Source organism: Histoplasma capsulatum, assembly GCF_000150115.1.
Source record: "Histoplasma capsulatum G186AR genomic scaffold supercont2.18, whole genome shotgun sequence".
In the NCBI taxonomy this organism is placed as follows: domain Eukaryota; kingdom Fungi; phylum Ascomycota; class Eurotiomycetes; order Onygenales; family Ajellomycetaceae; genus Histoplasma; species Histoplasma capsulatum.
In genome coordinates this window covers 39313-54148 of record NW_025544818.1, presented here as the reverse complement: position 1 = coordinate 54148, position 14836 = coordinate 39313, and the positions used below count along the sequence as shown (strand labels likewise).

The window sequence follows — 14836 nt, the reverse complement described above, 5'->3', positions numbered from 1 at the left end:
GTTTGGTATACTTGAAATCTCGGGGCCGCTCGAGCAAAACGGCCAAAGAATGTCTAAAGCAGGACAGCATAATTTTATAAGCTAGGCATTATCCTGTCTGTCCATGCCCGATATTGGCAGGAAACCCCAGTCCAGTTGGCTTCAGCTCTACAGCGTGCTAAAACGGGAGAAGGCAATTCGCCCCGGAAAATATTTTGGAAGGAATGAAATTTTGTTGGGAATGGATGGAATGGAACTTCTAGAGGAAGTCGTCGATTATGCGTTTCGGGAAGTGAGAGGTGAGGGGTATATTAAACAACAGCCACGTTACACACAAGAGCAAGCCATCGTCACATATCGAGGGAATATGTTTAATATTCGGGCTCAACCTCCTCTTCCAGAGAATCGCTGGCAACTTCCTCATAGTCCCGTTCCAACGCTGCAAGGTCCTCGCGAGCCTCGGAGAATTCACCCTCTTCCATGCCCTCACCCACGTACCAGTGGACGAATGCGCGCTTGGAATACATGAGGTCGAATTTGTGAGAAAGTGCCGTCCAGGCTTCGGAGATTGCGGTGGTGTTGGATAACATGCAACTGCATAATAGATTATATTAGCCCTCTGTTGCAAATCTATGTCGTTTGCTCCTGCAGCATGTTCGGGATAAACTTACACAGCGCGGTTGACTTTTGCAAGGTCGCCATTAGGCACCATTTGGGGAGGCTGGTAACAGATACCAATCTTGAAACCAGTAGGGCACCAGTCAACGAACTGGACGGTACGCTTCGTTTTCAGTGTCGCCACGGCACCATGAACATCCTTGGGCACGACATCTCCACGGTACAGCAGACAGGTTGCCATGTATTTGCCGTTACGAGGATCGCACTTGACCATCTGGTTATTAGGCTCGAAACAGGACATGGTTACCTCCATGACAGAGTTGGATTCATGGGACGCCTTTGCCGCAGATACGACCGGGGAGAACGCAACTAGCGGAAAGTGGATCCGGGGATAGGGTACCAAGTTGGTCTGGAACTCGTTCAGATCCACGTTCAAGGAGCCGTCAAATCGGAGAGAAGCAGTAATTGAGGAAACGACTAAATTTTCCGGTTTAATTACTCGGCAAACCTTGATAGAGCATGTATATTGGGAGACTAACCTTGAGCCATGAGGCGATTCAAGTTTTCGTAACTTGGTCTCTCGATACCCAAGTTCCGGCGGCAGATGTCGTAGATTGCTTCATTGTCCACCATAAAACTGCAATCAGAATGTTCCAGGGTGGTATGCGTTGTGAGAATCGAGTTGTAAGGTTCGACAACTGAAGTGGCATTCTGGGGCGCAGGGTAGACACAAAATTCCAGCTTTGTCTTTTTGCCGTAGTCCACGGATAGACGCTCCATCAGAAGTGCACCGAAGCCGGATCCCGTGCCACCTCCAAAGGAATGGAACACCAAAAAGCCCTGGAGACCGCTGCAGTTATCTGCCACCCGGCGGACTTTGTCAAGGACTTGGTCGATCATCTCCTTACCCACGGTATAATGACCACGAGCGTAGTTATTGGATGCATCCTCCTTTCCAGTGATCATCTGTTCTGGGTGGAAAAGCGCACGATATGGTCCGGTGCGGACTTCGTCCACGACATTTGGCTCAAGATCGCAGTAGATGGTTCGGGGAACGTATTTACCCTGGCCTAGAGATGGGAAGAGAGAAGCTTGGGTAAGTTTTCAAAACACAATTAAAAAATGATGTGTGTATATCTCTGCATTATGGGAAAAAGAGTCGCACCTGTTTCAGAAAAAAATGTATTAAATCCTTGATCAGGGTCGGCAGCTTTCCGTTCCTCAGTCAAGTATCCGTCGGGCTGCCGAGGAGGAACAGTTAGTCAAATTGGTCTCAAATCTCGAGTGTGCGTTAGGGCGCAGGTGGAATAGGCCGCATAGAATCCCATTGACCGGTCAGGGATATATATTTACCTGAATGCCATGTTCCAGGCAATACAACTATATAAAAGGTAAATCCAAGCCATTAGCATCAATAGAAATCTATATTGGCTCTTGTAACGGAGCTATATGGGAAAACAATAGTTCCCAGATAGGATTAAGTCATACCTCCCAGCACGAGTTTGCGATTTGGCAACCCGCCTGACCGACTGTTTACAGCAACTTCATCATCAGCAAGGACGGTACAGCGATAAACTGGGAGTCGAATTAGGGCATGAGGCCATCATACCGTTCAAGCTAACTACCTCTCTCATGATGGATGGTTGTGGTGGAGGCTTTGGCGAGTAACGTTTAGGTGGTGAGGATTGGGTGGAGAGATGAGGCCCAACGTAAGAACGGGGGGGAGTTCGCGAAGCTCGGACACAAGCAAAACCTGGAGCTGCTGCACTTCTGGTTAGAGCCGAACCTATCTCACACAAAGAAAGCAGACTGACGGTTAGAGCAGTTAGATGGGGGAATTACCCAAGCAAGTTTAGTGTTGAGAGCTAACTAACGTTGAAGCAAGATGGGGATTGAGATAGGAACAGCTGGGCCAAGGAATAAATAGACCTCGAGGTTTGTCTTGTTGGGCAAGTGGGTGGCGTAACGTGGGTGTACTCTGTATGGCATTGTATCCCGTAACGGAGCCAGAGTCCGGGGAACGCACGGGGTTGGCTGGACAGCAAGCTTCTGGCCAATCACCATGAAGAATTATGGTATTGTCACTGTGGTTCGTGTGTTGTTTTCCCATAGTACGCGGTATTTGGTTTGTTTTCCAAAGGTTCCAAAGTTACCAGAGCAGTTGACAGCTCACGTGGTGTTGGCATTTCCCATGTTGCATCAATAAATCGACGCAGTGGGCTTCGGGGACAGCAGAACTCAGCTATGCACCTGGCAGTCAAAGGGACGAACCACGCAATCCAGCCTCTGCAACAGAAACTTTCATATTCTGTTCATCGTCCAGAGGTCCATCCTGTTTTGTTGTGTGGCTTCTGCAACCAGTTCGTGAATGCTGGGCACTAGTTATTACCTTCCGTGCTTTGGAGCTGCGAGCTCTTCTACTTCATCATGATCATTCCCTCATCACATTCGATTCGTTCCCAGCTCGTTCACACACAGCAGCTGTTGAACGCCTCGCCCCGAATATTCACTAAATTATTCCAGATCTTCATCACTCGCAACATGAGCACTGCTCAATTGGCGTATCAACCCCCCTCTATCGATAATATTGAGGATGTTGAGAACTATCGAAAGGGTGGATTTCACCCTGTCCGACTTGGCGATGCTTTTTCTCATGGAAGATACCGTGTGCTGCACAAATTAGGCTTCGGAGGAAGCTCAACTGTGTGGTTGGCCCGGGATGAACTATCGCAACAACTTGTATCCCTGAAAATTCTTACAGCGGAGAGATCGAACGCCTGCCCTGAACCTGAAATCCTTCGCTATCTTCAAAACAATCCATCCCACACATCAGGCTGTGAATACATCTTGCCACTGCATGACTGCTTTCACACAGAGGGGCCTAATGGCCGTCATATCTGCCTTGTATCACTGTTTGCTGGCCCCAGTTTAAGCCAACTATCAGGATCACCCGGCCAGCCTGGAGGATGTCGTCGCCTGCGAGGCCATGCCGCACGCCAAATTGCAAAGCAGGTAGGGCTAGCTATAGAATTTTTACACTCTCAGGGTGTCGTTCATGGAGGTATCTACTACTAGGAGTCCACCATTATCCTACGAGTGCATGAACTAACCCCCACATGCTAGAGACCTCACCGCATCAAACATTCTTTTCCAGCTGGCCGATATCAAATGGTCAGATCAAGATATAACAAAGCAATTCGGGCCTCCAGTCACAGAGAGTCTACGCCCCCTTTCTGCAGAACAGAGTGTTTGCGCGCCGGAATTTTTGGTCGCGCCCCTTGGGATCTCAGACCTTGACACGCGCCATTTCACCGGGAACATTCAACTGATCGACTTCGGGGAATCTTTTCTATCAAACTTCCCCCCCGCCACGGGAGTCAGAACTCCATTCTCGTATCTTGCTCCCGAGGGCATATTTGATGCCAAGGCCAGCGTATGGACCGATCTCTGGGCGCTGGGATGCACCATCTACGAAATCCGCGCCGGGACACAGCTATTTGCTTCTTTTTTTGGCGGACCAGACGAGATACTTCGGCAGATCGTCCAGACGTTTGGAAAATTACCGGAGCCCTGGTGGAGTGCCTGGACAGCGCGCCAGACTTATTTCAACAACGATGATGGAAAGCCGAGGGATTCATGGCCGAATGGAATACCACTGGCAGTGGAGTATCCACTGGGCCAGCAGGTTAGGGATATTGGGGCGGAAGACGGACAGGTTGATCTGGACTCCTATTCGACACATAGCTGGCTTGAACCGCTGGGGACGCGCTTGACAGAAGCTGAGGCCAGTGAGCTTGAGGATTTGCTGTTTAAACTTCTTCAGTTTTCGCCGGAGAAACGCCTTTCTGCTGGCCAGGTTGTCAAACACCCTTGGCTTCAAGGTGTCGAATAATAAATTCTTCCCCCTCCAGTAGAAAGTGGTTAGCCCTCTCGTGTGCCCATGTTGACCAGTCGATCACCAAAGAATCGGTAGTGGAGCCTGGCTACACTGTTATAGACCTTACAATACTATAAAAGTAAATAATTGGAATGCTCTGTTTGGGGGCATTCAAGATCTACCCTTGCGACTTTCAGGTTTTAGTGCCAGGAGGTTCGTAGCGATTGTCGTGCTCAGAGCGGAAGAGCAACCTCTTCATCTGTCGTCCAGTTTGCCCTTTTTATTTCAAGCCAAATGGAGCCAGGCTATCATTCATGTCTTTCTTATTTAGCAATGGAACAGGGCAAGAGAAAAGCGCCAAGTCGTGCTGAGGCTTCAAGGTGGTGCAGTATCCATCGAGTTTGTGATAAGAGCGGAAGGAAGCTCAGTGCTTCTTAGCACAATGAGACCAAAACCCCATTAACTGACAAGAATGACCTTTCGTTGTCTGTGTAGTCGTAGTGGTTTGGCTTCAAAGACTTTCTCCTTTCTAAGCTCAGAATCGCTTCCTCTAGATGCCTAACCGTGGCTTCAGATTTTTCTCTAGATGCTTTCATCCTGCCACCATTGCTGTACCACCGTGCTAAACGTTGAAGTTCAAAGTCCCTCCTTCGGCGTTTAGTCGCAATAGTCAGCTCTTGAATAAACTCGGTGTGGCTAACGAGTTTCAGCCCGCGGGTCTCACCCACCCGATGTTGATAATACAGTGGGCGGAGCACTTCCCCCATGCCGCATTGGAATAGTTTTTGACCATAGAAGCACAAAGCCACCGAAACTAAACTTTTGGATGTCGAGACCCTATTCGCCCAAAGTCAGCGCCTTCAAGCTGTGCGAGTGAAGCAAGATACATACAATATTGAGTTCACAAGGCGGGTTGAACCCACTTCATGCGGTTCTGTAGATGGTATTCAAAGTGCCATCCCTTGGAACATTGATTAGTCATCCACGTCATGAACTTCATGTGATTTATCGTGTAGGAACATGTGATCTCTCATACATCAACTCCATCTCTCAGTCTTCTCTGACAGGGATCAGGCAAGATTTTGATCTTCTCTCAAATACTTTCGAGAATGATGTGGTTGTAAGTTAATGGTATGTACTACTTAGTTTTCCTTCTCTTGCAGCTGTCCCTGCTCAAGCGCCAGGATAAATGATCCACACAAAACATCCCTCATGGTCGTATTCTCTCCTATTGCACTGCATGGTGAGAGATTCGTCGATCTTCTAGAATATGAAGTCTTTGCTATATGGATTATTGACAGTCGTTGTCGATATAATCCCATTATTCTGGATTTAAATGACCTGAATCCGCTTTTTCTTTTTTTGTATGAAGTGCCTCTCAACAAATAAATGATCAATATTTGAACCCCCCCTTTTTCCCCTTTTTTTAATCCTTTCCTTTCCTTTCCTTTCCTTTTTTTTCTTTTCTTTTTTTTTGGCTGGATTATTTTTCGTATTTCCAGTGACTGTCTCGTTAGCTAGGCTTTTTAAAACTCCAGTACCTATGCTTCGCTGGCTAACTATGCTTCGCAGGGCACCAAAGTTGCTCATATCATCCGGAAATGGCAGAATGATTTGTTTTGTCTCCTCCGTGAACTATAAAGTATCAAGATCCAAGTGTTTATGCGCTCGACATCTGAGCGTCATTCGTGATCCTCCAAAAAGCCATGAGGTCGCTTCTTTGCTTGGGACCACTTCTTTTTCTGGTCATTGCTGTTTCTGCCAATGTGGAGAAGACCATATTCAAGGCACCCAAACCTAGCCTGCTGCAATCACATCAGGCCATGTTCGATGACTTGGAGATAGAGCGATTATCCCCAAAGACGCCATCCACCAGAACATATATCGCAGCTTCATTTCCGTCGGAAGAATCTCCCAAAGGGTTTGAAAGCTGGTTTTACCTTGACTCTTTGGAACCTGGTCAGCGATATGAGGTTCGCATTTGCTACCTCGCAACTGTAAGTCATTTGAGATATATATGCAATATATATAGATATATAGATAAGATATATCGACCTTGTTCCTTTCGTTCCTGCAAACCCCTCAATCACCTCGAACTCATGAACCACCAACTAAAACTGAAAATTTGAATTGAACTCAAGCAACCAACATCCTTCACTGTTACAACCCTCACCGTTTCCGAAATCCTTGACTCGCCTTCCTTAATCTCCAGCCTAACAACATTCGCAACATCACACTTCCCAACCCTCCTCGGACGGCTTCAAAGAGACTACCAACAAAGCCACGAGCACCAATCCAACAACCCTTTCGCCCTCCCGCCAAAACTCGGCAGCTCGGGAAGCCGGAACGCTCGTAACAGAACTCCCACCTCCGCCTTATTTCTGCAAGTCCATGCCGCCGCTGATTACTTCACAGTAGATAAGGGTCTAATGGAGAATGTGCCCCCAGTGCATGTTGATATCATTCTCGACCCTTTCATTTTTAATGTGTTTCCGAGATCGTTGTTGCCTACTGCCGCGTACATTCTTACTCTTGCGGTGGTGTCCTGGGTTATCTCTCGGTTTATATGGATTGGGGTTGAAGGTGTAGTGGACTTGTCTAAGAAGAAAGGAGATCGGGGAGATGAGCGGTGGAAGGATGGAGGCGCGGGGAAAAAGGATATATGAGCCAGATTCTTAAATATTTTCTGCGAAATGTGCTCAATTGATATCGGCATTCCCTGACGCATTATATATCGAAGTCTCATATTTCGACTCCGTTGCCCTGTTAAATCATTGGAACTCATGTCGTTGCGTTTGAAATAAACTACATGTAAAGATCCCGTGCTCTGCTATCTCTCTAACCTTATGTTTTGTCCGATACAACTTATGAAAAGATACGGAATACGCACGACATCTATTTTAACCCATAGGAGATCAAATGGGATTGGAGATGTCGGCTCGCCGTTGGAACTATCATCGTTGATGTTCAGCGATTCTGGACGGAGGGAAATGCTGCTTCAATAGATAGTGTTCATTGAACGATAACCAAAAACCCCAGCGCTTAATCTGCTTTCTCTATAATGTCAGAAGAGTATTCCTGAGATATGTTATGTTGACAAGGGTCCTACGCCAGGATTTATTTGAAGGATAAATTTGGACAAACGGAAAGTTGCATAGATATTCGCAAGAAGAGTTCTGTGGCTCTCCCTCTATTTATTTGAAGCGCAATTGGTTCTATATAACCGTCTCACAAGTGATCCAACTGAGGCGCTAGGCTAACTATCATTCTGTTTTACATTTTGCCTGGTTAACTAATTCTTCAGAATGCAAATCGTAGATTTATCGAGGCGTGCTCACCCGATATCCAGGGCTATTCCCGTCGTCCCCTATAAATATCACCTCTTGCGAACAACAGATGGTCTTATTTCTTCACTTTATTTCCTACCACGATATCACCTCGTGACATCAAAATTCGAGGTTGTTAGGAGGCTTCTTTCGACTGGTTTGCTCTGGGTCGGAATGCTAATCTGCGGATTGCATTTAATCCAATAGCTAAATGCTGACATGGAAGTTGTACGCTTTCTGCAAATTTTTCTCGATACCTTTTGCATATATCCTAAGTTTTCCACCAAAAACATATACAGTCTTTCTACAGAATCTGGCTTCAAGAAAGCAAATCGTGCCTGGTTGGGCAAGACATGAGAAAAAGAAAATACACTGCAGCTTGCTCGTATTTCGCTTTTTTTTTTTTCTTGCTTTGCTGTCTTCACATTCTTGATTGACTATTTGCAAGGCTGAGGCCAGTCCAGTCTGTAAGAAAACAGGTCCAGTAACATGCCATCATTTTCACGAATTGATGCAACTTGATGTGTTATCTTTCAGCCGCCACCGCGACTGCCTCCAATGGTTTTGCATCTCATTGGATTTTTCCTTCTCTTCCAGCCTACGGCCTGTCCGGGGAGTGTCCCACTACATTCCGCGTGTATTCTGTCATTATTCATGAGATCTCGTTGGATAGTTTGCTCTGTCGGTTGGGGATGTATCTTGAAGCATCTAGAGGCATCCGCCCATGCGGTAAAAGCCTTTTTTATATTCATCCTGGTGATCTGGTTCGTCTAGACTCTGTTGGGCGGAGCATACGTTGGGTTCTTGAATTTGGAGCGGAGGACCAATACCCGCCCTAGGAGTCCATACCATATCGCCTAGCCAGTTGAGATTGAAGTCGCAGGACGTGGGACGCATGGCGAGCTATGGGAAAGTTGAATATTTTACTTTCAACCAACTGGCTGGTGTAGCCATCGGCAAGGAGTATGCTAGTAATCCTCCACAGTTTCAAATGTGATCCAATATCTTGCTTTAGTGGGCATGATTGCGAGTCTATTAGCACATGAAATACAATTTTTCAAAGATGAACTGGGCTGTGTATGAAACTAATCTGAGAAATATATACCCATGAGATGGCCCCAGCTATATCCTCCTCTCTCAATTCAACTCTGACATTTGAGCCATTTTCAGGTTCTCCCTAAGTCCAGCGTCTGTTTCCTGGATGATTGAGCAAGCTTCATCAAATTGACCATTTAATTTCATCGCATAATCCACTTTACAATCTGTCGCTTTTCTATACAGAGCGGTTCCGGCTATAAAAAATTAAAGCATAAAAAGAACACCGAAAGATGACCCCCCTCACCATTTTGACCTCCCTCATTGCTATTGTTTCCGCCGCCCGCATCACACCGCAACACTATCAGCCTTGCGGCGGCTATGTCGTAAAACCCAAACCTTGCCAACGGGGCTTTATCTGCATCGACGACCCACGAAAGCCTGGCTGTGGTATGGCTTGCGATATTCCTGGCATCTGCATCAAGCCTGAGTTCTGCGGCGGGATTGCTGGTATCGCGTGCCCCGAAGGGAAGAAATGCTACGATAATCCAAGGGATAAATGTGATCCAAAGAAAGGGGGAGCCGATTGTGGAGGGATTTGTTTGTGAACAGCTCCAGAATCTGCAGCAGGCTATACCTCTCATCTTAGACGGGTTGGATGAATGAGTTGCAGTTGGAACTTTGAATTCGCGGTTGAATGTATCTGCGCACAATAATTTCTCAGTACTGTGCTTTGATGTTGGATGTTGCAAAGTTATAGTTGAGCTTACCTGAATGTCTGGAAACAAGCTCGCGGTAATCAGGGGTAAATGTTGTATATATATATACTATGTTATTGGCCCTGGCTGCAAAGTTGAGTGGCATACAGTATTCCCGGAGCTGCAGAGTTAATAGAATCTTGAATTTGATGCTAGGAAATGTCCAACAAAAGAAACCCAATAGCTTAGAACTAGACAAGGGCATTGTCCCAGACTAATTTATAAATCATCCAAACACCTCCTTCGTCTCCAACGGATCTCGCCTCCTATTTCCTCTCCCTTCCGTCGTGAGCCCTAACCCACTCCTCTTGATAGTTCTATCAGTCACCCCAACCTGCCTTGTCGCAAACCGCGATGCTTTCCGGAGGCGTATCTCTCGTCGCACCTGATTGGGGCTGACGAATTCTTTATTCTCATAAATTACTGGCCCACCGAAACTCCCCTCCAGTATCACAATGGGTGTCAGTACGAAGCGCGGGCCGATCTCGACCAAGGTGATATCAGGTGCGCTACCCTTGCCAACTCGTTTGGGTTTGTGCTTTGGTATCTCTGCATTATCTTGCTCCACTTCGTCGCCTGCCGCTTTTGTTGGCCCTACGCCCCCACCCTCCGACTCGCGAATTTCAAACACTCGTATCCAGATCTTCCCGTCAACACCAAACACGCCAATGATCCGATCGATAAAAGGCTTCATACCCCGCACCCCACGTCTCGGTACACTGAACACACTCCGCAGCATTTCCCTTATGAGGCCTCTGTACTCGTTCCCACTCCGCACCACAGCCGCCTCGTCGAACGTCTTATCAAAAACAACTACTCCACGTCCACCTTTGAGGCAATTGCCGGCAAACCCGGTCCCCATCTCGCCCATGGTGTGAAGACTGCTTACGGAGAATTTTATGGTGGGGCCATTTGGTGGTCGCGAAATCCATAGGTAGAGGTCCTGCCCGTGCTTCTTGGCTTCGAGGAAGAAGATTACATTACACGAGTGGAGGTCTGCAAGGGAGTTGAGGAGGAAATTGTAGCCGGCTGTTTTCTTTTTCGTGTCGAGTTTGCTTTCTTTGTGTGTGTGGGGGAGTAGGGAGGTGAGGTCTGAGAGAAGGTGACGGTGTCTGGAGTATTGATTTAGGGTTAGCTTTTTATCACATAGTCTTATGTATCTATGCATAGGCTTCAGCCATAGACATAACCCCGTAGGAACGAGACTCAATGGTTAACCATCCTGAATATCCCTTCACATACCGGTGCGTAACTCCTCTCGATGTCAGCATGAGCACTCGAGTCTTAGGCATATATCCGGACGGAACCGATTGCGACTTAGATTCTACACTACCCCCAACTCCATTATGTCTATACCGCTCGTCTTCGTTCTCGTAGTCATCGCTATCGCTGGTTTCGTCCGGATGGTCTGGCAGATCATCCATAGAGACATCGATATTTTCCGCATCATCGTGGCTGGCAGATACTTTGTTTTTCTTTTTAGATAGGGACTTGTATACAGAAGCCATTATGCGGGAAGGTTTTATGGGACCAAATTTTCAACAAAAAGAGTGACTGCAATTGAGGAGGAGTAGTAACTTAAGGATCACCAGACTTTGTCAACATTTTTAAGACCATTTTTTCGCGGCAGAATTATGTTTTCTGAACGAGAGTTCACCGCCTTTTATATCGCAACCTTAGAATCTTTGAAAACCAACACGTGACTTTACAATGTGTGATGTTATTCAAGTTCTCAGAAGAAGCATTTATTATATACTGCGTAGTATGCAATTGTACTAGTAACTAACCGCCAGCTAACCAATCCTGCATCCTGCACATCAAAGCCTGAAAATATGCGAATGGAAAAATCACTCAAAAAGGGCCAAATCCATGAGAAACCGGGAAAACGAAGGCGAAAACAAAATTTCATCCAATTGTGAAGGCCATAAAAAAAGGAGAATAATATCGTTCAACCCGGAACATGGGCGTTGCGTATACATGTCTCGGATGTAGTAGTTGAATCATAAATTATAGCGAGCGAATGCAAAAATTGTTAGGTCATAAAACATTTTTCAAAATCTGCCTCCTATTGCCCTCTAACCCCTGAATTTACCTGCCGTATCCGCCGCCATAGTGTTGCTGGGGATGAGCCGGCGGATATCGTTGGCCCACATGAGTGTCTGGAGGAGATGGCGCCGACCCAGGATGCCCATGCCAAGACTGACCACTGCCCTGGCTAGTTTGACGCTGGAATCCACGGTCATCATGCATATTCGGTGGCAGCATTTGACCATATGGCGGATTCACCCTCGGGTCATATGCGTAATTCGGTTGGCCCGGGCGGCTTCCGTACACATTGTAGTTTTGGGGTGGCGGGCCCATATTCGGTTGGTACATGCCCTCCGGCGGGTATGGGGGCTGTTGGCTGCGTGGTATGCTTGCTGGAGGGGGATGAGAGCTTGGGGACGGACCTGGATGTCCGCCGGAATAGTGGGAACTGTACTGTGGCTGCGCGACGGATGGACGTGAGTTATAGTGCGGCGCTGGGTGTGGTGGATAGTTCCTTGGGGGTGTTGTCATGTTCGAGCGTGAGCTGTGTGGCTGTCGTGGGCCCCCTCGATGGGGGTTGGGGAATAGAGGAGGCGCATTTGGATCTGGGTGGATGATCGTGATTGGGTTGTTTTCAGGCTGAGGGTTTTGCACGGGTCTCGGGGCGAATTGACCGGATTGCGATTGGTGCATTGGTAGCTGTTCGTTTGAGTGCTGTAGTTGGCCGCCATAGGTATTCGGTGATACATGTTGGACATTGGTTTGCTCGTAATGATACTGGCTATTCATATTTAAAGCAGGGGCGGCTTGTTGGTCCGTGTAAGCTTGATGAATCCGCATATCGACGTCTGTGTGGTAAGCAGATGAAGAGTCTTGCTGACTCTGGTAGGGTGCTGCTGTGTTCGAGCTCACGTCTTGCATTTGCACGTTTCCTTGGTCTAGCTGATCATCTTGATGGAACTGAGTGGATCCAGACATGAATTGAGACTTCAAGTTCGGGTAAGGACTCGCTTGATCCGTAGGTGAATAGCGGACCTGGTTCTGTTCCTGTTTTGGAGATGTTAGTTTGTTAAAAATCAGTACGCTTGCAGGAGGATTCAGGGAAGGAGGAAATTAACGCAATTCACCGTTTGCTGGTTCGATTGGGATTCACTGGCATTCTGGCTGGCGACGCGGTGGGCAAGATCTGAAGCAACCTGACCTAGTATTCCCTGACTCGGGGAGCGGGACTGCTGTTGCCGCTGTTGTTGTTGTTGTTGTTGTTGTTGTTGTTGAGAGCTGGAAACTCCGCCAACCGGTGTGCTTTGCGTTCCTGCAGATGGAATTTGTTGATATTCTTGTCCTGACTGTGGAGTAGTCTGTGAAGTATCATATGGGGTGGTCTGGAGGCGGTTTTACGTATTATTAGACGCAATTTTTTTGCTTGTGTGGAAGAAGAAACGGAAATGTCAAGCAACAAACATACGGGAAAGCTTCCACCTGACTGTCTCAAATTGCCTCCACGAAGGTTCAGCAACTCCCTTGTTGCTTCAGTCGTATCCTGTGCTGGTATGTTGCCCGTAATGGGTGGATGATACGGTCCAGGGCTGGCCACAGACTGAGGGGTCGATGAGGGTGTCGGGATAAAGGGCTCGGTGGGAACTTCCCATTGCGATCTGCCTGTTGCGCGCTGTACGTAATACCATTTTCTCGAAACGCCCTCCCACTGTGCAAGCCTTATTCGGTTGAGAGACAATTTGACAGTATCAGCAAGAACCTCTCAATAAGCGTTGAGGGATGGCTAGGAAAAGATGCATACCAGCCTTCAGGCAGCGTCGGAGGAGGCGAAGATGGACCGCCGCTGTCTGTAGGGGTCAGGATGCGCGATGACTGTGCGCTCATACTGATGATATGGATATGTCTATTTGTAAAGTCCTCGTCAAATCCACAACCACAAGATTTGTTTCCGCTCCCTGTAGATGTACCAAAAGGACCTGAAGTCAACAAATATTTATGGTTTAATCGCAAATACAAATGCAAATGAAAGGGGGAAAAAAGAAGGAAATGAGCAGATCGGCATAGGAAATGTTCTTGGAACGCTTCGGCTCTGTTGAGTCCAGTTGTGGAGGACGCAGCAGCAAATCAAAGCGCATCAGAGCACATTGACAGAAGCTAGCGAGCATGAGTCGAGCAAAACCATGCCACGATAGTAGTTGCAGGGAACTTATCGACAGCACACCGGTGTACAACACACAAAGGACACACATTAAAGAAAAGGGCTGGAAGGCGGAAGGATGGGATATCGGGGAGGTTTGGAGATATCGTCCCGTCGGAAAAAAACATACGTTTTGTATTGGAACTAACTGATAGATGGAGATGGGTATGTAGCTATGTCACCATGTAGTTAGCTACTGACGGTTAGCTAAGTACGTGTACATACTTGCTGGGTTTGATTGGGAAAATGACGGGTTGTATTAGGAGAGTCTTGTAGGCAACCTAATATGAGCGAGAGAGATGAGAGGACTGAGGGTCGTAACCCACCAGGCTGGCCCGCCTTTACATACAGTGGGCAGGTGGGTAGAATTCCGCGGGTTCAAAGACAGCAATGAGTTGAATATCAGGCGATTTCTCTCAAGCTTGCAATGGCCAACAGCCAACCTCCCAGGGAATCCGCGGGCACTGTAAAGAGGGGCGGGAATAGCTGGCACAAGAAGATTCGCCGGACTATGGGTAGACCGGACAGGATATCTCAAGCCCGCAGTGATCAGCAGCAAGCAGGGCTCGATACTGGCTAGAGAATGACTTTATGTAGCTGAGAGGAGGATGAAGACGTTTCCTTTGTTCTCAACATTTGGTCTGTCCAAGGCTAACTGCCGGTGCGAGGTTGCTAGCTTGGTTCTTTAGTTCACTGAGATTGCGTCCACGTGCATGCTGCATCAATAACGCCTCACAACTTGAGTAATTATTCTGATGACATCCATTGTTCCCTATCTCGGCGAACGCCTCCCTGACTGTCATTGTGCTCAGTACGAATGGTGTGTTGAAAATCCGAAGGGAATAAGTTGCTAGAAAAATAACTTAAATAGTTATTATAGTTATAGACGCCTCAGTATCACGATTGACTTGCCCACTCACCAGCCGACCCTTATATCTTTCATATTGCATGGTTCGAATGCATTTTCCTTTACCGTCAACCTGTGTTACTTGCACTCGCACTTCAAAAACATCCATTGAAC

General features: G+C 47.3%; 7 protein-coding genes across 7 annotated transcripts; 3 read left to right on the top strand and 4 right to left on the bottom strand.

The window, feature by feature from the left end:
* Window positions 1-178: 178 nt before the first annotated feature.
* HCBG_08793 (tubulin alpha-1 subunit) lies at window positions 179-2456 on the bottom strand (the record flags this gene model as incomplete). Its single annotated transcript, XM_045435842.1, has 8 exons — window positions 179-573; window positions 651-1074; window positions 1137-1667; window positions 1763-1838; window positions 1951-1977; window positions 2086-2126; window positions 2207-2359; window positions 2440-2456. The coding sequence occupies 7 exons, from the start codon at window positions 2229-2231 to the stop codon at window positions 351-353; spliced, it is 1347 nt and encodes a 448-aa protein (XP_045283371.1).
* Window positions 2457-3138: 682 nt separating this feature from the next.
* On the top strand, window positions 3139-4613 carry HCBG_08792 (protein kinase; the record flags this gene model as incomplete). Its single annotated transcript, XM_045435841.1, has 2 exons — window positions 3139-3658; window positions 3723-4613. The coding sequence occupies 2 exons, from the start codon at window positions 3139-3141 to the stop codon at window positions 4487-4489; spliced, it is 1287 nt and encodes a 428-aa protein (XP_045283370.1).
* A 141-nt stretch (window positions 4614-4754) lies between these two features.
* On the bottom strand, window positions 4755-5465 carry HCBG_08791 (uncharacterized protein; the record flags this gene model as incomplete). The annotated part of the gene is made up of 3 exons (XM_045435840.1): window positions 4755-4779; window positions 4943-5311; window positions 5398-5465. The coding sequence occupies 3 exons, from the start codon at window positions 5463-5465 to the stop codon at window positions 4755-4757; spliced, it is 462 nt and encodes a 153-aa protein (XP_045283369.1).
* A 715-nt stretch (window positions 5466-6180) lies between these two features.
* On the top strand, window positions 6181-7140 carry HCBG_08790 (uncharacterized protein; the record flags this gene model as incomplete). The annotated part of the gene is made up of 2 exons (XM_045435839.1): window positions 6181-6471; window positions 6616-7140. The coding sequence occupies 2 exons, from the start codon at window positions 6181-6183 to the stop codon at window positions 7138-7140; spliced, it is 816 nt and encodes a 271-aa protein (XP_045283368.1).
* A 1988-nt stretch (window positions 7141-9128) lies between these two features.
* HCBG_08789 (uncharacterized protein) lies at window positions 9129-9443 on the top strand (the record flags this gene model as incomplete). The annotated part of the gene is made up of 1 exon (XM_045435838.1): window positions 9129-9443. The coding sequence occupies one exon, from the start codon at window positions 9129-9131 to the stop codon at window positions 9441-9443; it is 315 nt and encodes a 104-aa protein (XP_045283367.1).
* Window positions 9444-9819: 376 nt separating this feature from the next.
* HCBG_08788 (ribosome biogenesis protein BRX1) lies at window positions 9820-11101 on the bottom strand (the record flags this gene model as incomplete). The annotated part of the gene is made up of 2 exons (XM_045435837.1): window positions 9820-10705; window positions 10836-11101. The coding sequence occupies 2 exons, from the start codon at window positions 11099-11101 to the stop codon at window positions 9820-9822; spliced, it is 1152 nt and encodes a 383-aa protein (XP_045283366.1).
* Window positions 11102-11340: 239 nt separating this feature from the next.
* HCBG_08787 (uncharacterized protein) lies at window positions 11341-13502 on the bottom strand (the record flags this gene model as incomplete). The annotated part of the gene is made up of 4 exons (XM_045435836.1): window positions 11341-12668; window positions 12749-13003; window positions 13087-13336; window positions 13420-13502. 4 exons carry the CDS (start codon window positions 13500-13502, stop codon window positions 11682-11684), a joined length of 1575 nt encoding a protein of 524 aa, XP_045283365.1.
* Between the last annotated feature and the right edge of the window lie 1334 nt (window positions 13503-14836).